Source organism: Platichthys flesus, chromosome 9 (genome assembly GCF_949316205.1).
Source record: "Platichthys flesus chromosome 9, fPlaFle2.1, whole genome shotgun sequence".
NCBI lineage: Eukaryota > Metazoa > Chordata > Actinopteri > Pleuronectiformes > Pleuronectidae > Platichthys > Platichthys flesus.
The window spans coordinates 7,159,156-7,183,521 of NC_084953.1; the positions used below are offsets into that span (position 1 = coordinate 7,159,156).

Genomic DNA, 24,366 nt, shown 5'->3' on the forward strand with positions numbered 1-24,366 from the left:
GGTACTTTTATTGTCATATATAAAACCTCCAGACATTGAGTATATAAGAATGGAAATATGTTTTTTTATTAGCTTTATGAAATTTACTTGTGAAGGTCTTTCTTTCTTTCTGTTAGAGTGCTTTTTGTCTACTCTGTTTTTGGAAGCAATAAAGAATAATATGATAAAAAAACAACAACACTTTCATATACAAGATATTTAATATCCTAAAATGCATACATTTTATATGATTCAAATTAGCTTCACCTCGACCAGATTTAAAAAAAAAAGGCAAAATTATTTTATTTATATATATTAACACTTTTGGTCATATTAATCATCAGCAGTAATATTCTTACAATATGATAGTGCTGTATATCACTCACACATATAATTGAGGTATATATTGTGACAGTTTGGCAGTGAAACTGTTGAAATCATGGCATGGAACGGTAATTATATATCACCACACATGAGGCTGTACTTGATGTTGCACTAAATACTTTCATTCAAGTTAGTTCAATGCTGTTTTGTCTTATTTTACCTTTTTCTGTTCCCTTTGATATAAGACTCATCCTGAGGTTACAGCAGTCCTGTCATCTAAAAAGCTGTGATGAACTCAGAGGCTCATTACAGACCTCAGAGAGAAGACACACAAAATGGACCGATAATTGTATCATCTGCTCTAATGGCAGCTATTACAACAATAGCGATGGTGACCTGGAGGTATGGGGGCAGTGCAGAGGACAGGCCCCGCGCGCTGACCTTTGCTCGGGAAAGGGCAAACTCAGGCAAGAGTCAGGGCTTCAGGGACTCGCCAGATCGTCTGGCACTGTGAACCTTCCATTCACAGGATAACACAACAGCCAGGCATCATTGTGACCCTGTGGGTGTGACACTCAACCTTTGCCTTAACCTCCTGACCGGCGGTCACAGCTGCAGCTGACTGGCTCGGGTAGGTCAGGGCACAGGGTCGGCTGGAGGGGGGAGAGGGGACTGATATGATTGAGAGATGAGCCAGGAGAGAAGATGGGGGTGGAGGGTAAGAGGCAGAGAAATTGAGGTATCAGTGAGATGTAAATAGAAGAAGATGGATATGAGGAGTTGAGAAGCGATAAGCCTTCAAAGGGTTGATTCAAAAACAAACTAGTTCCAGATTCCTCTTGTGGTGTAGATTACTAGGTGTGTCCATGTGTTAAGAGATCTGCATCATTCAAGACCGTCAATTCGAATTGCGTTTGACATTTGTGGTGTACTACATATAACCAGAAGAGCACTTAACAGAGCACATAATGGAATGTAATGTAAAGCACATACCTCTGCCAATTCCCGATAGTCCCCTTAAATTCAATGAAGCTGCACCCAAATGCACACACTTAAATAAATCAGTTATAATATGTCATAATGCTCTATAATGTGCCTCGTTTTTTCAATTTACATGAATGAGGTATTATGTTGGAAATCACTGAAAATGTCAAATTCTTACAGTGTCAAAGAAAGTGATTAAAAAACAAAGTTCCCGGCTCCGCACCAAAATTAAATGGATTCTTCCCTGACCCATTCCAAGATTGTTGGTAATCTGTTTGGTCGTTTTTGTATAATCTTAAATGAGATTACACAAACAAACAAGCAGACTAATGGACAGAGGTATTCTGTCCACGGAGAGGTCATGGTTGTGAAACAAAGCAGTCATGTTATTCAATATTTTCCTGAAATTACCCAAAAAACATTAATGCAGCATTTCCCAACCTGGCGTTCGGGACCCATACGAGGCTGCAGAGACTTTGAAAATTGAAAATGAATTTCTTTCATTTCAATCAGCACATACTGTTGTTTTTTTAGTTTCACTGAATACAACTCACAGACATGCAACCTGTGACAAATCCATGGATTCCAAAGTACATCTGCATGTCTGGATACCACAAGAGAGGGGGGGGGGGGGTTTGTCTTTAATTTGGTTGAACTGACTAGTGAGTGAAGGCAAATAGATCAAGGTGGAGAGAACTATGAAAGTGCAAAGAAGACAAATGGGCTGGCCGTACATTTTGTGTGCACATCAGCCATTGTCCCGGCCTCCATCCCCCTCCTTTCTGGGAGCATTGTCACGGAAGCACAGCCGGCCAGCCGAGGCTTTATTGAGTCAGCTTGTATGGGAAAAAAAGGAAAAGGACATGTGCGCTGTGGAGGTCAGTCCCGCGATCCTCAGTGGTCTCAGACCTTGAGTCAGCCCAACACATTCAAGCCGGCATGACAGCTATTTCTCTGAAATAAGGAATGTGTCTTGTGATGTGTGAGTCCTGCTAGACAAGTTAAGCTCTGGAATCCTGTTTGGTTTATTGGCTACTCTCACAAGGGGTTGAACAGGGGGAATTCACTGCATTTCCATGTTCTACTGCCCAACCTGCTCTATATTTACCCCTCCAGAGCCGATCAATGCCTCAACCGACTGCTTCACATGTCCTCACTGGGTTGACAGAGAGAGGCCAGGAAAAATAATATCCAGTTTGTGTTGTTGGACTCAGTAACAAAGATGTTCCAGCTCTCCCGGTTCGGACAGAGTTGCAAAGGATGCTCTGTGTTTAAAGAGCCCATAGACAAAATAACTTTGATTTTAAACATTCCTGAGAAACAGGTGTGAGCAGCCGAGGTACTAAATCATCCCCAATAAGAAACCGGTTGCTGTTTAAGCCTGCACAGATGAATATCTACACTTACGACTGGTTTGCTAACTCCTGACTCCAGTAAGCTTCTTGATGTCATCAGCCTCAGGGTTCACATGCTTTCTCCACATTGTGAATGTTTGAATGCTTTTATCAACATGGACAAGGAGAATACAAAGCTTCTTGTGTTTTAGTTCAAATAGATTGGGCTTGGTCATAAATGTCCCTTACACCGTCAGTCAAGGCAATTAGCAGGATATACGGATATATAAGAATATAAACTATATATATATATATATATATATATATTTATATGTTGTTTTTAAGTGACTTGAACACAGTAGAAATCTAAACTGTATGACTTGGCTGTGCTGATTCTCTGACTGAATCACAGAACAGTCTCTTCCCTCCTCCACTCCACGGCCTCCCCTGCAGCTTTGGACGCCCCACCCTGATTGCGGTTGCTGTCCGTCATGGCCGCCACTTTCTGCTCCAGCCTCCATACTTGCTCCCGGTACTTCCTGCGAATCTGCCGGTATGAGCTCAAGGCTTTACTGGAACAGAACACACAAGATCAAATTAGTTCTTTTCAGATTCAGTTGGGTTGCATAAGGACGGGGATGAAATACTTTTTTAAGGGCTTTTTACCTGTGAGCCTGTGTGAGCCTTGCAAACTCTCCGCTGTCTCTTCTGTCTGAGAGAGGTGTGTTCGATGAGTCATGGACTAAAGCTAATCTCTTCTTCAGGGCTTGTTCCCTGAAAGCAAACGTAATATTAGATACGACAGAAGAGAGGATGTTCTGTCAAGATGTTTCTGCTTGAGACACAGAAGATATGTCCCCGAAGAAGAGTCGTGAATGTTTTAATGGTGTGTCATTGACCTGCTGAAGACTGTTAACAGCAGCAGCTTTGTTAAGAAGTATTCACAGCTCGAGATCGGATGAGAGAGAGGACGCTCTGTGAAGCGCCTGATTGACAGAATGAATGAGAAGCTGTTTATGTCCAAGGTCTGTGGCTTTGCTGATGTTGTTTCCAAGCAACAGATCGAAACCAGCAGTGTCTACTCGGATGATTCATTTTACACTGAGGACATCCATTAAGTGCATGTTTTGAATCTTAATCAGATTTTATCGGGTGACAATATGTCAGAGAATCTATAAGGACCAAGTTTCTGTCACCTTGTTTAGATTTGTCTCACCTCTCAAATCTTATATAATAATAATATAATAGATTGTATGTTCCCTTTGATAAATTATTTTATTGAAACTATTTCAGCTGGTTGAATTGGGGATGCAGTATTTAGGACAGAATACGTCACCTTTGTAGGACGCCCTGCAGCTCTTTCAGAATGGATCTGGTTCGGGCTTCAACAATGTCCCCGTCACTACCCAGTTTAGCTGTAGCCTCACAGAACCTCTGAAACAGAGCAGACAGATTATCTTCAAACATCAATAAAGTCATTTGCATTCAACCTAACACGAGGAGAGAACGTGGTTTACACAGTCCTCTGAAATTAGTTAAAATAATGATGAAGTAGGAATCAGGAAGTGTACACAACCTGAGATCTGACCATGCGCAGATCAAAACACTTTGTTAAAGAAAATCTGAAAACCAAACCTGTGCGGTGTAAGATCACAGAGAGACAGAAAGTTGTGTTAGCGTTAAGTAGCTGTTCAGTTGTACGTCATTCGACAAAGGTGCTTGGTGCAGCAGAAGACCTTGTGGAACCAAAATACCCTTCATGGCCTGAAGGGATTCTGCTTTGGTAGACGTGTGATTTCCCACGTGGAACAGCCAGATTTGAATCGGGTCGGTCACAGTGGACCGAAGTCCTGCTCCCTCTTGCTCTTTTCACCTTGACTTTGTTTTATTTGAATTAAAACAAAAAAAAAAGCCTCTGTTGCTGCTGCACGAGTGTGTCCTACCTGTTTCTCAGTCTTACGATCCTCCTGCTCCTCTCGGAGACTTTCTGGCACAAAGACTCCAGCTGCTTCCTGAGCTTTCTGGGCCATTAAACTCCACTCAAGGCACCTCAGCTCCTTCTCTTTGAGGCGGATTAGAGATCTCAGATCTGACATCTCTTCCTGAAACAAAACTGTTAAAACATTAACCACAGTGTTTAAAGATTTACAAAGCTGTGAAGGAAGAGCGTCCCCAATGGTGGGCAGATCACAAGATGTAAACTATCAGGTTTTACCTCCATTTCTGAGTCTGAAGTTCAAAGTCCTCAATGCATGTACTATTGTATGATTTTGAACTCATACCATTTAAAAATACATTTTGTATTGTGTTCATGAATTAATCTCTCCCCATTAGCAATACATGAAGGTTTCATTCACTTGAGTCACCACCGCTTCCCCTGATTTGGATCCACAGTATGAGTTCTTTCCTGCCCCTCACTGCATCCCTCCACCAAGTTTCATGGAAACCATCTTCTCGTAATCTGTGTAATCTTGGTTATAACTATACACACAGACAGGAGTGAAACATGACCTCCTTGGTGGCAGTAATCAGGGATCAGTCACTTCATGCTTTACTAGAACTCTCTGACCTCAGAGATGTATCAGCAGTACCAACACGTTCCTGTGTATACCCACATGTGTTTGAGGATTGTGAGACTAAGGGTGGTGTTATTTAGAGCAAAGTTTATTTTGCCTGCAAAGATGATGCAAACGTCAAATTTCCTCTCGTCTGGTCCTTGCAGCAATATTTTAAGAGGTCCTTCTTTTAGTTTTTTGGTCAAGACATCATCTCGACAGTTCATTGTACAAATATAAACACAGACTGTAAGCACACAGCTCCTACCCTGACAGAAATGAGTTCATAGAAGACGGAAGCCTTCTCTTTCTTGGCATCAAGAGGTCTGACGTTGTCTCTGGTCACGTGTCCCCCTCTGGGCCCAGCTCGGTGACTGGTTTCAGTGCTCAGTTGGCTCTCTTGCTGCTGTTTAGGTTTAGGGAGGCTAATGGCCGCCCGCTCCCTCTTCAGACGCTCAATCTGCTGACGGAGAGTAGCCTCTCGATTCGCCAGCTCAGGTGACCTGTGGAGTTACAGGTAGTGACTGATTAGACGAAAACATGGGCCAGGAAATGTTCATATCTGATTTCTTTATTATTTTCTCACTGCACTGAGCCATCTCTAATATCTTTTAGTCTACATAACCGTTAATCTTTGGGTTTCTTTCTCTCTTTTCTAACCAATCCTGTTATGTAGCTTGATTGTGTAACAGTACTTAATGACCTCACCTCTGCCCTGTGTGACTCTGGGTTTCTGTCTCCTCTGTGACCCCTGCTCTAGAGAAGGAGGTGGACAGCTCCTCACTTCCCATGTTTCTCAGCTCAGACGATGGACTGTCGGGCTGCTGACTGTCACTGACCTCTTCTGATGAGAGGGGGAAAAAGCTGTGAGTCCCACTGTGTGTGTGTTTATAACCTGCATTGTTTATGAGTGCAAGCAGTGGTGAAAAGTGGTATTCAAACACCTGCTGGGTCCGTCTGCAGAGGAATGCTCTGCTGCTTCTGGGCTTCATAAAGTGACAGTAGCTCACTGTAGGCCTCTTCACACTCCTCACTGTCAATCATGTCCACAAAAACAAAACAGGTCCTCACAAGATGAGAAAAACTCAACTCAATCTTTTTAGATTGATTGTTAGATTTGTTGTTGTGACACACGTCAAACAACATTGTAAAACTGACAAAGAATAGACCTTTAAACTGGTGTGACAGGTGTATTTTGTGCGAGTACCAGTATTTGAGAGCCGTCTGCAAGGCAGAGCAGTCAGACTCGAGTCTGCTGAGAGTAACGCTGATCTGCTCCGACTCTCCCTTCCTCCGCTCCAGAGCTGCTGTCAGACGCTCGTTTCTGGCCTTCAGCCTCTCGATGTACCTGCACGAGAGGGAGAAGGAACATCTTAAGAGGAAGAGATGGGCTGAATAACTTCACAAATTGATTAATTTGTAATTTCACAAATAATAAAGCAGCTGTGGAAGAAGAAACACTTCAGGACACTACTACTAGATTGGTTGAGCTCACCCTCAGACAATCACTGGTTTCTGGCTTCTGAGACGTTCAGGATGATTATTCCAGCCAAATTGTATTGGCTACTTGTCAAATTGAAACAAAAAAATCCATCAATCATCTATACCACTTATCCTTTAAAGGTCAGGGGGAGCTGGAGCCAATCCCAGCTGACATTGGACCAGAGGGGCTGCGTACATCCAGAACAGGTTGCCATCATATTGAAGGACCAACATACAGAGACAAATAACCATTCACGCTAACATTCATACCCTAGGTATATTTAGAGTCTTCAATCAACCTAACCCCAGTCTACGTCTTTGTGCTGTGGGAGGAGCCAGAGTGAGAGGGGGAGAACATGCGAACTCAAAGAACCTTATAGTTTTGTATTAGGCCTTAAACCTAGTCTACTCTACAAGCTTTACATAATATATGTGGGAGTATATCTACAGTATAAATATAGCTTTAAAAAACCATAGAGAAACAAAAATTGGTTTCCATACACAGTTTTTTCTATTTTACTTATTTACAATATGTAATAAATGCTGGCTGTCATTGGACAGAAAGAATCTATTCAGTCATTTGAATATAAGTCTCCTCAGCATCTGGAAACATCCCGGGCTGCTCCTCACACTCACCTGTTCAGTCGCTCTGTCTCAGTCTCCAGGCTGATGGGGCTGGGACAGGGGCTGCCTGAGTTGACAGAGCCCAGCGGAGAGCCGTCTCCAGCAGCAGACAGAGGTGTAAGAGCTCTTGATGTTCTTCTGCGCAGTAAAGGAGAACCAGGGAAGGAAGGAGAACCGGGGAAGGGAGGAGAGCCCACGTCTGGACTGAGAGCTCCAGTCGTGGACCAGAAGGAAGGAGAGCGGCTGCCTGAACGCCAGGCCTTGTGGAGACTCACCAGCTGGAAGACAAGAGAATTGTCTTGTATTTCAAACAACACTATGACCTCCAGTATCATCTTTCTTTACATTTTTAACCTTATCCTTGTCATAAACGGAGTAGTTCCCACCTTGTTCCTTTCCTCTTCCATCTGGCTGATGGTGCTTTGTGCTCTCCCCAGCTCCTCCTGGTGACTGTGCAAGATGCCTCTGAGAGGAGAGTCGTGTTTCTCCAGATCCAGGATGTCCCCCTGATAAAGTTCCTTCGGTAAGACCGATGGGCAAGAAATCCCAAACTCGTTTTCCATCTCCTCTAATATCTGCAACCAGTGAGACAAAGTTACTTAAGGGGTTGATGGGAGCCTAAAGAGAACCTGAGAATCAGGGTATTTATCTCTAAGACTGATCCATTAAATGTAGTCAAATGGCCAAAACTAATAATTCTGTGGATCAAGTTGCTTTTGAAAGATTCGTCGATGATGTGTGACCTAACAGGTTATTGACTCATGATGTATCAGCACCTGAGTGGCTTTGACCCGGCTCTCCTGAGCTGCTCTCAGATGCTCTTTGTGCCTCTCGTGGTCAGAGGTGGTGATGGGGGCGGCCCAGTTTCTTCTACAGCTGATGGAGTCCTCCACGGATGATAACACCTCCTGCAGCTTTGTCCAGACTACACCACCGCCCACTAGTGGAAGAAAAATAGACATGCAGCCAAACAAAATGAGAGGCAGTTTCCAATTTTTACATGAAGGAATAACATTTTCTTTAACACAAAAGTATGAGAATCTCTTTTGCCGATCTTAACTTACTGTGTGTTTGCTTCTCTTTAAGATAACTTAGTGTATTTTACAGATTTAGAAAGAATATTTGAAAATAATACATCAGTTGTTCTTTCAGACATAAAACATGCTTTTGGGTTCATTTGGTTCTTGTCTTTTCTGGTGGGAGGAAATATAGCACAGGGGCACAGGATTTAAGGATGAGGTTTACTGAACACAGTTAAAGTTATACAGTGCTGGTGCCAACCTCTGTCAGTCAGTGGAGATTTCGATGCGGCAGCAGAAGCAGTTTGTCTCTCTGGGCTTCTTCTGACGAGTCTGTGAGACAGAAGGTCAGGAACCAAAGGCCTGGATAGTCCTGTTGGTCTCAGGTCCCCTGGTTCACTGCAGAGGAAGAGTAGAAACCATTTTTACTCGTAACCACCTCCTAGGCTATAAGCTTTTCATACATCTGATCAGATACTCCATTAATGTTACCTTGGGGGCTTCAATGAGCCCATCTTCTTGTTCAGTTCAGCGATGATGTTGAGCAGGGTCCCTACTTCAGCCTCACACTGAGCCAGTTCTGCTGGTGAGGGCTCGAGGTTTGCTATGGGGTCAGAGCCCTCAATGTCAAAGTTCATGTGGTCAATCACCTCCCTGTTACACCCTGACCCAGCTTCGAGACTGTCACATCTGACCAGGCTGGAGTCCTGCAGGAACATGGGGATGTGACAATCAACCTTTTTAGATCTATTAAAGTAATTCGTTTTTAGCAGTTTTATTCTATTATAATAATATATATTTTTTGCACAGTTCTGCTCATTCGATTACCTACTGCCTGTGTAAAGCCATCCAGGGAAGATTGGCTCTTAATTAAAGGAAGAAAATCCCCCAGAATGCATCCACGTAAAATAGCCTGTAATGCTCTTGGACCAGACATTGTTGCTCTGCTGTTTAGCAGCTATTGTTTAAGCAGCGGAAAGGGGGGAAACTAAAACATCCTGAGATCCAACTTCCTGCTTCGCAAATATTTGTGGACCGAACCATCTTTTGTTATGGACAAATGTCGGCTTCATTTAAATGAAATTATACATACATACAACAAAATGTCTAAAATGTTATACCACCATTAACTGGATATGACATCTTTTAACACATAAATAACAACATGTAGATTATAAATGGCAACATATTTCGAATTTCTAATGCCTACCACCCATCTATTCCCAGTCACATTACAGAGCTTATTGTAGTGTGCACTGGGAAAGGCTTTATCGCTGGTGGTCAACTTTGCTTTACAGGTCGTGCAACACAACGTCCCCGATGTTTAAATGACACATTTTCAAGGTAACACAGAGACATAACTCACCTCCATACTTCTCAATCTCGATCCCAGCAGCAGTGGTTTCTCATACTATGAGGAGGTCTTCGGTTCTGACAGTTTGTTCTGCTGTAATTACATTTTCCAATAGTCAGTCAGTCGTGCGACAGTCTGCTTTCTGCACGTCTGCCCGTCTCGTGTGATCAATGAAGTAAGTGGAAAACACTTAGAAAGTCATCCCCACCCATTCCCTGTCACGCCGTGTCCTTTCCTGTTTTGGCTTCCATGTTTGATTAGTGGCAGACGAGGGCCGATGCTGTGAACTCTGGACATCCTGCTCGCACAAAATGATAAATATGCAGTCTAATGTAATTTCATTAGAAACTTGTTGGTGTGAGAATCACTTTATTAGCATTATTATAATTATTATATATTATAATATAGAATATAATTATTATTATCATTATGAACAGTGGAGTGTTTTAGTTTTATCTTTTTTTTTAAACCAATCAGGAGCAGATCTTTATTTACAAAACCATGTGTGATTATAAGCAGCTATTTTTTTAATGTACTATTAATGTTTCATTGTGTTGTACTCCCGCGGTATAGTAATAATACAAATACTGCAGATAAGGGGGGAATTAGCAGATTTGCGGTTTTAAACTTCATTACCCATAAGCCCATGTGACTGCGTAGTTCCGGGTTTGGTCATTTCCGGTCAGGAAGTTATCGGTTCAAAACAGTTGTTAGCTCGTCTTGGAAATATTTAGCGACTTTCAATGAGTGTCACGTTAATGAAGTCATAGAAGTTTCACACAACCTGTTATTACCGTAAGTCTACGATCTTCATTTAAACCCGACACGTTTCAGACGTCACAACTCGCCTGCTTAATCGTACCTAAAATATGGCCAACTAATGCTAATGCTAGCAGCTCAGATGCTACTGTCACTAACTCTGCTCCACCAGCTGTGATGAATGTGTGTTAGCTCGTGGACTCAGTTTGAGTTTCTATGTGAACTTCTCCTCAATGAATGTGATGGTTCTCTACTTCCGCTTTGAGAATCTTACCTGTATTCTGTCACTAAACAATTCTGTTTAGTGACTTGTTCCTGAAAGTGTGATGATGAACTTTGCATCGACTCAGTGAGTTGAGGTCGTTCCTGCAGCTTCATTGTGATCATGTCATGTGTGGTGCAGTTTAGATTGATCTCGTGTTTAGATTTAGAAGCTAAAACCTTTATTTTATATTTACAACTGTGATTTAACTGTAGCAGGATTTAGGTTTTTTCGTTTATTCAGCTAACAGATCTTTTCAACATGGCTATAAACCAGAATGACATGTTTACATGTATTGGGCCTGATTCTCAGATGGTTCTGTTAGTTTTCTCCCTTCTTGGAATGATCTTTGACCTGTTAATGGATGGGTCAAGAAGGAATGTGTTTCAACAGGTCTGTCAATCTTAGGTACATGTCCATATATAGTCAGAGATCACATGTGTGATGTCATTTTATCTATAGTTTTGAGGTGAACATCTCCCCTGTAAGAAGCCTTGGCAAGCATTGGCAAGGCAGATTTTCACTTTTCTGGTTGTGTTATCTCCGAGTTTCTAGAGCTTGTCCTGACCTGTAATACTTCTGTGTAAGTACTGGGTCCGCGGATTCCTTCCTTCAACCTCATATTTAACAACACTCTGCTGTCTGATGAAAATAAACTAACTAGGAAGTTTAAATGTTCAAGAAATTCCCGTTAAAAGATATTATGCATCGCCACACTCATCCTCTCCACTTCCTCAGTAACCTCTTGAACCATGGAGACCCCAGAGCCCGGGCCAGCGGATGGAGAGGAGCGTCTGGTGGAGCTGCGACCTCGGACACGCTCCAACCCTGAAGGGGCTGAGGACCGCCGCAGCAGCACCGGCAGCCTGGGCGGCAACAACAACAACAACCCGAACATTTCCCAGCCTGCGGTGGGCAGCCGCGTGGAGGGGGAGGGCGAGGCGTCGACCAGCGACAGTCCTCCCAGTTCGACCACAACCACCGTCTCAACAGCCGTCGCTCAGACCGTGGTTCCTCCTGCGGCTGCAGTTGCGGCTGCGGCCGGAGCCGCGGCGCCTCTGACCACCGCAGCTGTTGCAATCAAAGAGAGGCCGAAGCCCCCCCAGCAGCAGCAGCAGCCCACGCTCACAGCCTCCGTCCCTCCGCCTGCAGAGTACCAGCTCCGTGTTCCCCGTGTCAACTGCCCAGAGAAAGTGGTAGGTCCACACTACAGTTATGATTTATGATTCACCACATCAATTAAAAAATATAACTCAGCCCAAAGTTGATTTGAACCTGTGTTGTCTTCCTTGTATCAGATTATCTGCTTAGACCTTTCTGAAGAGATGTCATTGCCGAAGCTTGAATCTTTTAATGGGTAAGTTTCAGTTGGATATATTCATATTTCACTGTTAATGCTTCATGTTTGTGGCCACTGCCTGATTTGACTGACTCTCCCTTTAGGTCTAAAACAAATGCCCTGAACATCTGTCAGAAGATGATCGAGATGTTTGTCAGAACCAAACACAAGATCGACAAAAGACACGAGTTTGCCCTGGTTGTAGTCAATGATGACGCCCTATGGGTGAGTCCTGGAACTCTTTCATCTCTTCCAAATGTTACATGTAATGTCTGTCTGATCTATCTGTGCAATATCCCCCCCCCCCCCCTGCTTGTTTTGACATGTTATCTGTTTCTTCTTGTGTAGCTGTCAGGCTTCACGTCTGACCCCAGGGAGCTGTGCAGCTGTCTCTACGATCTGGAGACTAACATGTGCGAGACCTTCAGTATCCTTTAATTCTTAAACAACTATATTACATTTCATGCCACAGGGACAGTAAAGGAATTACAGCTCTTATCAGTTTGAGCCTTAACTATCTTCCGTAGACCTGGAAGATCTTCTCAGTGTGATGTAAGTACTGTCTGGATAAAATTCTTTGTGGTCTCATAAAACACATGACAGCTGATTTCACAGTGGGTCTTATCGTCTGCTCTTCTTTTTCTAGCCGCCAGAAGATCGAGCTTCCGTTGATGGAGAATGTTCAGACCATCCCGCCGCCGTACGTGGTGCGGACCGTGCTCATCTACAGCCGACAAGCGGGACAGCTTCAGTTCAACCCTTCTGAGGCCGTGAGTGTGAGTACAACACTGCTGATCTGTGCTGAAGTATTCATTTTACTGTTGTCTGCTTTGAGTCGTGACATCCTCTCTTGTTCTTGTGTCCTGCTACAGAAAATGCTGCAGTCTCCATATTTTTTCTTTGATGTGGTTTATCTGCACAACGGGGTGGAGGAGCAGGGCGAGGAGACCAGCTGGAGGGTGAGTGGAACAGCTGCTGGAGTCGGTTTCATCGGTAGTTAGTGACATGACACAATTCAGTAGTTTGGATCAGTTGACTTGTATTTAATCAGGGTGAACGTGGGTCCTTCCACAGACCTTAACAAATATTAAAAGGTCATGAATTCAGATTTAATATGTCAATTTTTCTCTACACTGCCAGTTCCTGTATGCATTTTGCCATTTGTCTGTTTCTAGTCAAGTTTATGTGTAAAGTAAATTCTTTCTAGTCAGCCTGCTGGCTTGTTTATAAACAGGTGGAATGATAAGTGAGAAAGATACTCGTGTTTAAGCCAATTGCGCTGAGTGATAGTGGGAGTTTAACATAAATTAGTTTACATGGAACGAGGATATTTTCACTTTAGTTTTGTTTGTCCATCACTTGTTTGTGGTAAGTCGTGTAAAAAAGGGTTTCAAAAGCATGAAGGGCTGAGTTAAATGTATTTGTTATTTCTCATTTGATTCCCAGATGTGTTTATGCTTCTTTGACACTCAATGAATTTCCATTTTCTGTCTCCAGGACAACTACACCTCTTTCTGCAACCTGGACTCGAAGGGCGTGTGCTATCACTTTGAGGTTTCCCTGAGCGGAGCGGCCATCGAGCTGCACAACTGCATGGCCAAGCTTCTGGCTCACCCCTTACAGAGACCCTTCCAGAGTCATGCGTCCTACAGTCTGCTTGAGGGGGACGACCCCCAGGACATTGAGGCAACAGTCTGAAAAACGGGACGCACTCACAAAGCACTGCTTCCCTGTGAAATGTACACACTGTAGTTCAACAGAAAAGAGCCTGGGGAGGGTTTCCAAGTACAAGTCATTACTGAGGGTTGTTTCCCATTTCCTGTGACAGAGCAACAATTCTAAAGAAGGTGACTATCAACACTATAATGGTGTCACAGTAAATGAGTCATTTATTGTTCTACATGGGGAAATGATAAAACAGTCTTGTTGTTAGCGGGAAAAAAATCATAGTTCTCTGAAGGTGAATGATGAAGAGGATGTCAGAGACTCCAGGAGATGGACACAAGTAAAAAGAGAAGATTAGGAAAGAATAAATACAATAGAAGCATAAAACTTTCTCAAACATACTCCCTTACTGTTTCTTTTTCGAGTTATGATGAACTGAATCATGGAGGCTTCAGTTATATTTCCTTCCCCTTTTTTTCCAACTTTTGTTGCCTTTTTTAAAATCTATTTTTATTTTATTTTATAAGGGGTTGTTTTTAATCACGTGTCACTCCTGTATGTTACACAGACAGTGAAAGTATGTACAGTAATATAAATGTGGCCTCGTTTGATTTAGATTTTTCCCTTGAACTGGGCAGATGGTGAAAAGGCCTCTGGCACAGTCTGTCTAGCTGCACTTGTAACACGTTGTATAGATGAGCTTTTTGAAGCTGTTCCTGGATATTAAACAAACATATGTGTTGAATCAGATTTTTCGTGTCTGTGTACAGTTTGTGTTGAATTTTGTGCTTGCTGATGTTCCGTCAGGAGATGGCAGCAGAATCCCTCGTTAGGGGAAAACCCACTCTGAATTCAAACTCCTCTTCAGCACACTGGTGGTCTGTGGGAGGATGGGTTTTCTTATTTCTATGTACATCTTTTATATTCTATACTGGCCATTTTGATAGAATTAATTTGCTCTGATCAGGGCTGAGGTGATTGAGTTTAGTTTTCCACATAAATCCTCACCTGCTCACTTTGCTGAGTCCAGAGCTCTGCATGACAGAGTGATTAAGCCGCCTTTGCATCTATTGTTGAAAAATAGTATCTCTTATCCACCTATAGCACGAATATTACTTCAGTGTCAACTCTATATTTTCCTGTTCCCCCTAAAGGTCTGTGGACTTAAGAGGGGATTTTATCTCAGGCTACACTCATTAGGTTTCCTGTTTTTGTCCCGAGGTCGATCCGACATCTGTCCCGACTCCTGATAGTCACTCATCTTCTGTCACTCGAACGTACCTTCATAAATTAGTTTTTATCCGGTGAGGACAGGTTGTCACCGGGACAATGGGGAGCAGGAAAACCCTGGGCTCCGAGGACCTTTCCCCTTTCACACCCTTCCCCAGGCAGAGTCCACTGTTCCTCACGTCATCAGTGTGGACAACAGTGCGGAGGGGGGGGGATCCATTACATCTGTAATGCAGGGAGAATTTGTTATTCCCTCATCCCAGAAGAATGACAGGTCCCTATTGTTTTCATTCCTTCACTCCTCCGCAGCCACGACTCCTTTCCGTGCCGGCCTGGAACAGGATATGGTGGCATTTTTGGGGGGGGTTGGTTGTTTTTTTCTCTCCTTCTTCTTTTTGCTTCTTAAATGGTTTACATTGTTCATCTGGAATTCTACAACACTCTGTACCAGCTATATTTAAATGTGAAGTCACGGTTGATCTTTACTTATTGCTGGTTTCTATCACATGCAGACTAGTGGAAAATAACCAGGTACATTTACTCAAGTACTGTATATTTACTACAGTTTTGTCATACTAACTTGAGTATTTACGTTTGATGTAATACCTCTGCTCCACCACAGTTCAGAGGTCAATCATTTTCGCTGTATTTTTCATTCTACTCCAATTATGTGACGATTATAGTCACAAGTTATTTTAAAACTATGATATATTATTATGGACCGAAAACCCCAATTAACCTCTGAGATGCTTCTGTGACAGATCATTTTTTTGGCTCCTCCTTTGTTCTGTGCCCAAGACCCAGTGATCAACCAGTGCTCCTGGAACACTGTGGTCCTGTATGAGCACAGGATAAACTGGAAAGTAAAGTTTGACACAAATAAGGATCAGAACTCTTTATATTAAATTTCAGAGGTACACCTTTTTTGATATATTTGGAATTTGATCAAACCACATACAACCTCAACATCTCAGCATTGTGGAACCACAGAAGACTAACCTTGGACCATTTTATTGGACTTGGTCACACGGCCTCATACTCAATTCAAAAGTTTCAATACAGCACACGTGAGGAAAATTGACTTCTACGGGAGGAGACATCTTTCGTCCAGCAATCAAACTTTTGTAATGAACAATGTTTTCATGTTAAAGATTCCGGCTTTTTCAATGAGAGAGAATGACTAATAATTAATGTATCCATCCATTATCTTCCCCACTCGTAGTTGGGTTCGAGTCGGGGTACACGCATGGGAACAACCTGGACAGATCCACCTGTCCATCACAGGGCCCCAATGCAGAGACAAACAACCATTCACTCTTACAGACAATTTAGATTCTTCAATAAACCAAACCTCCACCTGAATGTCTTTGGAAAAGTGGTGATTTTAATTTTAAAAATGTTTTTTAAGTGTTCAAACCTTGTTAAAGAAAACACCTCCCAGTTACAAATGATCCATGAAATTAATCTATTTGTTCCTCACAGTAGGAAAACGTGTGGTTTGTGCTGGGGTTGAATTGGAGGCAGTAACTGTGACAGAGGTCGGTGAGGGAGGGAGGGGGAGGGGAGGGAGGTGAGGGCTGGGCCAGGATGGCCTGGAAGTGTGCCTCCAGCAGCATTTATAAACATGGCCCCCTGACAGACCTGAGGGTCATTGTTTACATCCATCTTTACGTGCCATTTCTGGCTGTACGTCTCCGGCACCCTGACAGTGCAGCTGCAGGAGACCGTCCAGCTTCCTCCTCTTCTGTGTGACAGTAGTGATCTTCAAGACTCTGGACCTGTTCTCCAGGGAAGAACACATCGGCTGGAAGCAACCAAAACAATTCCTGTTTAGATCTCCTGAACACCCAGTTGCCACCATTTCTCCTCCAGCAGCCATGTACAGCTCCAGCTACTCCCAGGCCAAGTTTGGCCTGGAGGCAAGGGAGCCCCTGCACAAGCACAAAGGAAAGAGCTGTGGCTACTACATGAGGATCATCTTCTTCTTCTCCTCCCTGATCCAATCCCTCATCATCGTGAGTCTGGTGCTTTTCCTCATCTATGGACAGCCAGAGAAGTCTGCAGAGGCGAAGAGGGTCGAGGTCAGTGGTTTTTTTGTTTTTCAGAAAATCTATAAAGATACGAGCAGAGAAATCTCAGTTTGATTATCTTAGATTTTAAAGATCATCTCCTGAAATGTTTTAAGACAAATACTCACATTTGAATTATCCTTTTATAATCTTATATGTTTCTTTTCAGTAACATTACAGTAACAGTATTGTTAGATTTTAAAAGTGAGATGGAATTATTGTCCACCTGTGAAAGAAAGAGAGGGGTGATGATTCTGAGTGATGTGAACGTTCCTCTGAAGGACCTGGAGCAGAACTTCAACAGGCTGAGTGAGAACAACATCCAGCTGAGGAAGGAGAAGGGCGAGCTGGGGGCTCAGCTGGCCGCTTGCACAGGACAGAAAGCTGCTCTGGAGAAGGAGCTGGCAAAGCTGAAGACTGACTCCAACACCACACAACAACAACTGAAGAATAAAGTGGTGAGTAGATGATTAATATGGAAAAGATCTAACAAGAAAAATTATAGAGAAGCCGCAAGTAGTTTTTAACAGGTTTTACCAAACCTTTGAAACAAAAATTAAGGTTATAAGGTTTCGTTGAACTTTACTTTTTAATCCCTAGTTTTCTTTGGGTCACCATGGTTTTAGTTATAAGCCACAAAGCATGATTTTTTGATTTGATTTTTATCTTTTCTTTCATGCTCAGGCTGCCTGTGAGAAAACCAGTGCATCAACATTCCTGCGGTGTTCCACTCCCTCGATCCAGCGCCCAGTTCCCGTCACCAGCAGCAGTATGTCATCCCAGACTAATACTTTGCTGTTTAAAATACACTGACAGACTAATGTGGCAGTAATTCATAAATAAGTGAAACAATGTTAAAACAGAGACTGGACCGAATGATTCTATGGCTGAGTGTTTCAGATACAGATAAATACAACATGAAATGGGTACGACTTTCTAAAGGGTCCAAAGCTTCTAATAAATGTAATTTATTAATTGTTTGTAAATCAGCTTTAAGACAATAATAAGGTTTCGGTCTCAGGTTGGGGAAAATATCTCTGGCTGTTTTTTTATTTATTAATGATTTATTAAGATTTAGATCAATAAATCTGTTGGTTTATTCGAAAAAAAATAAACTTGTGAATTAATTTACTTTAAATAGTAAAGAATTTCTTGTTAATCTGCCATTGCTGATATATAGGGCATTGTTAAATAATTTATTAGAAATTGATAATGCTTTTATTTACAACTTATAAACACTCTGTAAAGTGTGATTTATTAGAAACTGTAACAAGAGTATAATTTTCCCATTTAATGTTTCCTGCGTCCACTGTTCTTCTTCTCTTCAGGTGAATTAAAAACGATGCAGAGCCTCAACGCTCAGCAGAAAGCGATGATCGACCTCATCCAGGCAAACTTCACCCAGAGGGTTCAGTACCTGAGCCAAGAGAGGGACAATGCCCTGAAAGACCGGGACACACACCACCAGGACGCCATCAGCCTGCGCAGGGAGAACACCATGGTGAAGGACCACCTCACCACCTACACCAGGTACAGTGCTGTGTGTGTGTGTGTGTGTGTGTGTGTGTGTCTGTCTGCTTGCTGCGTGTATCATGAAATACTGAGATTAAACTGCTTGTTATCATATGTTTTCTTTTCTCAGGAAGTGCAAAGAGGACTTTGCGAGGTCATTGGACGGGATCACGACGGTGACCAGGGATTTCCTGAACCGCATCAACAACCTGTTCCCGCACCAGCTGACCTTTCACCTCACCTGTGTCAGCCAGCAGGAGCAGATGGAGAAGATACGAAACAGCTGCACCAACCTGTCCAGAGACGTGGAGAACAAGTTCCAGATATATCTGGACAAAGTGGGCAACAAGGTGCGTGCGTGTTTTGTCATTAAAGTGTGTGTGTGTGTGTGTGTGTGTGTGTATGTGTGTGACCCCTGATGTTGTTATTTAGGATAACAGATGGACGGACCAGAAACCTGTTGGTAATGGTCAGAAAAATAGCTCAGTTTTGTATTAATAGAAACTAGATCAACAGTTAGAAGAGGAATTTAGATCCTCAACACCTACTTGGCTATAAGTATGCAAACATCAGCAAAATGTACTTATAGTACCAAAAGTAGAAGTATTGTACTTTTTCTGTGGACATATAGTATGTGATGTATATCGAAATGAGACTAATGCATTCATATATTAAAGACTTTCTACTGCTGATGATGGCAGGGTTGGACCCCTCAGAAGGTCAGAAGGAAAGTCTGAGGGGTCCTGAGAGGATTAACAGGGTAAGAAGGGGATAAAGTTTTATATTTCAAAGTTTTTATTGAGGTTTAAACTGTTTAACTTTAAACACAAGAGAGATTTAAAGGCATTTTAAACAGTATATTTGTTTGTTATTTTCCACTCATGTGTGCAGATGATACAGAGCACAACAGGAAAGATTTCCCATCACTGCTTTTCAACAAAAACAGAAAAATACCACCAACCGAAAAAAAAAAAAAAAAAAATTCCACCATATCCTGTTTAAAACAAGTTCTAGTGACTACATGCTGTTTCTGTTGGCTTAACTGTTCACAGTTGATATTTCTCTCTATCGTGAAAAGCTGGTGGAATATTCCAAACAACCAACTGAATGGGAAACCGGCTCCTCCAGGGAGGAAGTGTGAGCACAGCATCATTCGTGATAAATCTAGTTAAAGAGAGACACATCCTCTGAGGTGAAGTCAGGGTCAAAGCAGAGGTGAAGTGTGTGTCTGTGCTGATACAGCAGCCGTAACACAAACACCTCAGCAAGTAGGTTGGAGCAATATTTCATATGGGTGCAAAACTCACCGAGGGATCAGGAGCTGCTCTTTTCTTTGCTGCTGAAATGTATCTTCACTGTGTTTATCTGGAATCATCTTCATCAGTTATCTTCATGCAGAAAGATCCAAACTGAACTTCAACTTCAACGATCACTTAATCTGTCTCTTGTCTACTTCTTTGTCGGATGAAGATGGTTCTCATGAGCATTTAAAGAAAAAAAAATTATTTATTAATTAATGTTTATTTTTATAGGGAAACATATATAACAACAAACACAAGCAGCACCAGAACATTCATGACTGCCTGACTCTTTTTGATTTCTTTTAACTGTCATGATACATGGACAGAAATTCAACAGTTAAACTTATACCTTATAAAATAAAAATAAAATTATTTTATTTATCTTTTATGTATTGCTTTACATTACTTAAAAGGGTCCGAAAATGTCAATAATCAATTTACAGTGATATATTTTCATACATGTATATTAACGTGATATCATCGAAGCAGCTTGTGATCTAGAAGTTACACAACGACTTTAAATGAAAATGAAATGTAAAAACTATATTTAAAAACAGAATTTTATTTGCCATTGATTTGAATGGTTTTCTTGGTCCAGGTGTCAGAGATCCAGGCGCTGTCCAGTCGTCTGGAGGTGCAGACGGTTCATCTGTCGTCCGATCTGCAGCAGTGTGAAACCAATCGCAGCAGGACCATCGCCGAGGCAGCCAGGGAGCTGCAGCTCAAGCAAAAGACTCATGACGACCAGGTAGATGTGATCTGAGCTGGGTTGTGCAGTGGGTTCAGATGCATGTGTGTGGGGCTGGGAAATGAAGAGATCAGTCTAAAAAGAAATGTTTTCCATTAACACATGAATATTTTGTTCAGGTTGAAAAGTTACTGATGGAGCAGAACAGGTTGAGGGACGAGAAGAAGCTGCAGCAAGAACATTTGGCCCTGAAGGAGAAAGAACTCAAGACCCTGCAGCAAATGCTTCCTGCTCAACCCGCTTCTAAGGTAAAACAAACACAGATGATAAATAAAAAGGACACAGAGGACATATGACCACTTTGTTATTTTGTCTGACGTGAAATTAATGAGGGAGAGGAAGTGCAGAATGAAACTATCATTCACTTATGACTTTTGAAATAAATTTTGGTGCCCAAATAAAGCTGCTTTAATCTTCAGGCTAAATGTCCTGAAAGCACAATCTTAGAAATAAATATCTTCCGTCCGAGGAGCTGTGTCTGCGCGTCATGTTTGATAAAACCATCTTGTCCCTGCAGCTTGGTGTTCCTAAACCGGCAGGCCTTCAGGCTGCGCCCCAGCAGGACAGGCAGACGGTGCCCAACTGGCCGACTAACGGGGCAAACGGCATCAGCAAACCTGCAACGGTAAACTGAAGAGAAGTCTTCAAATCTACTATTCATATTTTTTGTGTTCACTGTTGGAGGCAATCTACACACAACACGATTACAGAGCAAATACACATTCATTCGTGCACATTTGTTTTTTATGCATTGTGGTAAAGAAAATGTTTTTCTGCAAACTCCATCAACTTAAATTCAAGTGTTCTTGATTTGACCCATTTAATTGATGGTTAATCGTGGTTGTGAATGTTTTGTCTTCCAGGGGAGATGAGAGGAAGCAGCCGAGTGTATATATTAATGTCCTGACCCCGCCCACTCCATCAAACACAACCTGTAAATACTCAGCTTCCTCTTTAATGACACAGTTGCTGTGGTGCATGCTTTGTGTAGCTCTGCTTTAAACTGAAGCTTCCTTTGTGTTTTTACTCGTGTTTGAGCTCATTTACTGTGAAAAGTCTTTGTATCTTTTCTCTCAGGTAAATGTAAAAGCAAAAAAAAAGAAAAGGTCAATGACACTGGTGTAAATATTTATTCTCTTGTGTGTCACTCACTGTGATTGATGTGGTTTACTAAATGACACTGGAAATTCTTCTTTTTTCCGTGGAATCAAATAAAAGAAATGAACCGAAACAACTGTTCTGTCCCCGGCGTCTTTGTGTCAGTCAAAATACAACAAAGACTTTGGGCAGCGGCCGCTCACTCGTCTGCTATAAACAGAATATTCTCAAAATAGCTGCATTTGCGTTTCCTGGCGGGTCAAACGTTTGAGTTTCTACCTCAGCCCGGGTGACGATACACACACATCGAGTCGTAAACGCATCATCACAGATCCGTCCTAAACAATGTACAGAGGGAAACAACCAAGAGGAAGAAATCAGGCGTGAATCAGACGGATGGTTTTAGTTTTTATTGCTAACTGAACGACTGCAAGTTTATTCATTGTCTCTTTTATGGAGCATTACAGGACAGTAGCTGTTGTATGAACTGCCCTGAAGCTTTACTACTTCCTTTTCCTCTCATGAGCACAAAACCATGGACACATCCAGTCAGCTGGTGTTTTCTGTTGTATAAATGTGTTTGATCAAAAATAAAACAGATACACATACTTATGGGCGCAACTCGTCGTGTTTATGAGTTTAGAATGATTTTAGTGTCTGAAATGAAATATGCATCACAACTTATGTAAATGTGGGAGGGTTATAAAATCTGTTAGAACCATATAAATACCTGGAGCAGAGGTCTTCAACAGGGGGTCCGCAAACCCTAGGGGGTCCGTGGAGGTACTCATGGGGGGTCGCGAAATTTTTGGTTGAGAATTTTTTTAAATTTTTTTTTGTCTGACAACTTCCATCAGTCCAAGGTTAGATAAGTTGTGTCCACAGATGGCTTGAGGATTCACTGTCTCTTCTACATGTATGTTAAATATAAAAACATGAATCTGTGAATTATTGTAATAGCTCAGTGTTGTATGCAAGATTTATGTTTATGAATTATTTGAATAGTTTAGTATTGAATGCACAATAACAGGGTAGCTATGTTTATACATGGCACTAGGCCCAATTCAATATAAAACACAATTTTTTACATTATATATAGTAGGGGGTCCCTGCTCCATCTCTCCACAAGTTTGGGGGTCCTTGGCCTGAAAAATGTTGAAGACCCCTGACCTAGAGGATCCTCAGAGAGGACGAACAGCACCAGGAACAGGACAGACGAGCACATGGGACGTGTTGACATGGTGAAAGAAAAGGATCCACCCGTTTATCTGGATCTGCTCCAAAACCTGAAGGGTTCTCCTTAGGTCAAGCCAAAACGTAAGAGGAAGTACACACCTCAAATGATGTGACCTGCTTTTAATCATTTTTAAATTCGATATTTTATGTTACACTGACAGCAAGACATGCGGCAAGTAGAGGTAGAATGGGTCATATAAGTTCAGGTTAAATTTCCACTGCAAAGTCAAATATCAAGTGAAAATATAATGGTAATTTATACATTTTTCAAAAGATTTTCAACTTTAGTTTTTTTTTAATTCAATACCATATTTATTGTTTTGCTCAAAACTTTTACTTTGCTTTTATTAGAAAGGTTATTATCTTACGCTATTGACTCCAGCTCCTCCGTGACTCAAAGTATTTTCTGTTGACACTGCTGAACTACAGCCAATGGATGGAAGTCTTACATTGTGAAACTGACGCTAGCAGATATAGAGATATTCATATTTTTGATTTGACCTAACCTAATTGATCATCTCAAGAAAAAACAATGACTGTCAACAGTGGAATACATTTTTTTATGTTAAAGTAATATTTCTGTTCTTTATTTATTTGATCATCTTGTATTTTCTTACTTTATGCCAAAAGTTTGGAATTCCTGAGATCACCTGACGTCTGCACTTTAAAAGTTAGAATTTCCCCAAGCATCAGACATTTTTTATTCTCATTTAGACAGAACAAATATTTGAGATGCCTTCCACGTTGCATAAGAACACATGAGAGTAAACTCACTGTACTGAGTGTTAGAGGTGAGTCAGTCTCCTCTCCTGAGGAAATCCTTTGTTTAACATGAAGTGTTTTCAGTCTCATGAAACACACACACACATACGCACACAGCCCTAGACTCTACATGGGTACAGGGTGGAACTGGTTGTACTGGACCCCACATCTCTAGAGGGACATTAGCCAGTACCACAGGAAACTGACAGGACAGAAACTAACAGCTCCGGCCATTTGTCAGTGCTGAACAACAGTCTGTCACACAAATGGGTCGAGTCAACTCCCATAATATTTATTTTATACATTTAAAATTACAAATGTATTATATTTATTATATAAAACATGTGACATTTGTAAAAGTGAGGAATTAAATAATACACTATCTTTGGTAACAATGCACAAAAGGGAAAAAGTATTGTGTTGTGGTAAACAGAACAATCTGCAGGATATATAACACACAAACGTCACCTTTGAAAGGAACTGGGCCCCAAAATTTACGGCTTCTAATTTGTACGACTGCACGAAACCCTTTTAGCCCGAACTTCCCCCGTGTCGCGATCAATCAGAGGGAGCATGAAAGAGGACGAAACGGCTGACAGGGCAGAGCGGAAAGAGGGAAGGTCAGGTAACAGAGCCGCAGGCGAAGGGGACAGAAAGCCAGGGAGAGAGATGGGCAGTCGAGCTGGTGTACAGTAGGGCCAATGTCGTCAGAGACTGGGAGGCAAGAAAC

At 42.0% G+C, this 24,366-nt stretch overlaps 3 protein-coding genes across 8 annotated transcripts in view; 2 read left to right on the forward strand and 1 right to left on the reverse strand.

Moving 5' to 3' along the window:
• babam1 (BRISC and BRCA1 A complex member 1) overlaps positions 1 to 14,430 on the forward strand; it is a 25,696-nt gene extending 11,266 nt beyond the window's left edge. Inside the window, exons 2-11 of one of the 5 annotated variants that reach the window (XM_062395318.1) lie at positions 5,937 to 6,042; positions 7,720 to 7,805; positions 11,415 to 11,872; positions 11,975 to 12,033; positions 12,120 to 12,240; positions 12,364 to 12,442; positions 12,543 to 12,567; positions 12,662 to 12,791; positions 12,888 to 12,974; positions 13,513 to 14,430. In XM_062395318.1, coding sequence (XP_062251302.1) covers positions 11,429 to 11,872; positions 11,975 to 12,033; positions 12,120 to 12,240; positions 12,364 to 12,442; positions 12,543 to 12,567; positions 12,662 to 12,791; positions 12,888 to 12,974; positions 13,513 to 13,713 — 1,146 coding nt within the window. In that variant the 5' untranslated portion in view covers positions 5,937 to 6,042; positions 7,720 to 7,805; positions 11,415 to 11,428 and the 3' untranslated portion in view covers positions 13,714 to 14,430. Of the gene's footprint in view, positions 1 to 5,936; positions 6,043 to 7,481; positions 7,584 to 7,719; positions 7,806 to 10,299; positions 10,451 to 11,414; positions 11,873 to 11,974; positions 12,034 to 12,119; positions 12,241 to 12,363; positions 12,443 to 12,542; positions 12,568 to 12,661; positions 12,792 to 12,887; positions 12,975 to 13,512 lie in introns of those variants that run through there. The other 4 variants (XM_062395317.1, XM_062395320.1, XM_062395316.1 and 1 more) reach the window with 4 other exon arrangements.
• ushbp1 (Usher syndrome 1C binding protein 1) lies at positions 194 to 9,870 on the reverse strand. 2 transcript variants are annotated; one of them, XM_062395311.1, is made up of 14 exons: positions 9,668 to 9,870; positions 8,794 to 9,008; positions 8,564 to 8,700; positions 8,059 to 8,222; positions 7,669 to 7,857; positions 7,295 to 7,560; positions 6,384 to 6,524; positions 6,121 to 6,209; positions 5,885 to 6,017; positions 5,445 to 5,679; positions 4,565 to 4,723; positions 3,958 to 4,055; positions 3,288 to 3,395; positions 194 to 3,193 (listed from the first exon to the last, which is right to left on the reverse strand). In XM_062395311.1, exons 1-14 carry the CDS (start codon positions 9,671 to 9,673, stop codon positions 3,028 to 3,030), a joined length of 2,106 nt encoding a protein of 701 aa, XP_062251295.1. In that variant the 5' UTR covers positions 9,674 to 9,870; the 3' UTR covers positions 194 to 3,027. The 2 variants fall into 2 exon arrangements, with proteins under 2 accessions (XP_062251295.1, XP_062251294.1); XM_062395310.1 differs by having other exon boundaries at positions 5,885 to 6,020.
• A 2,138-nt stretch (positions 14,431 to 16,568) lies between the features above and the next one.
• On the forward strand, positions 16,569 to 21,775 carry plvapb (plasmalemma vesicle associated protein b). Its single transcript, XM_062394652.1, has 9 exons — positions 16,569 to 16,991; positions 17,261 to 17,437; positions 17,664 to 17,748; positions 18,308 to 18,509; positions 18,622 to 18,841; positions 20,391 to 20,540; positions 20,660 to 20,788; positions 21,058 to 21,165; positions 21,404 to 21,775. The coding sequence occupies exons 1-9, from the start codon at positions 16,788 to 16,790 to the stop codon at positions 21,410 to 21,412; spliced, it is 1,284 nt and encodes a 427-aa protein (XP_062250636.1). The 5' UTR covers positions 16,569 to 16,787; the 3' UTR covers positions 21,413 to 21,775.
• The last annotated feature ends 2,591 nt before the right edge of the window (positions 21,776 to 24,366 follow it).

What these genes read in the sequence shown, in the direction of transcription:
- plvapb (XM_062394652.1), top strand. Translation starts at nt 16,788, where the DNA reads ATGTACAGCTCCAGCTACTCCCAGGCCAAGTTTGGCCTGGAGGCAAGG. An exon ending in CACCTCACCACCTACACCAG is followed by an intron (nt 18,510 to 18,621) that starts GTACAGTGCTGT and finishes TTCTTTTCTCAG; the next exon opens with GAAGTGCAAAGAGGACTTTG. An exon ending in AAAAGACTCATGACGACCAG is followed by an intron (nt 20,541 to 20,659) that starts GTAGATGTGATC and finishes TATTTTGTTCAG; the next exon opens with GTTGAAAAGTTACTGATGGA.
- ushbp1 (XM_062395310.1), bottom strand. An exon ending in GAGACAGAGCGACTGAACAG is followed by an intron (nt 6,525 to 7,294) that starts GTGAGTGTGAGG and finishes CCTCTCGTGCAG; the next exon opens with GTACATCGAGAGGCTGAAGG. An exon ending in TCTGCAGACGGACCCAGCAG is followed by an intron (nt 6,021 to 6,120) that starts GTGTTTGAATAC and finishes CCCTCTCATCAG; the next exon opens with AAGAGGTCAGTGACAGTCAG.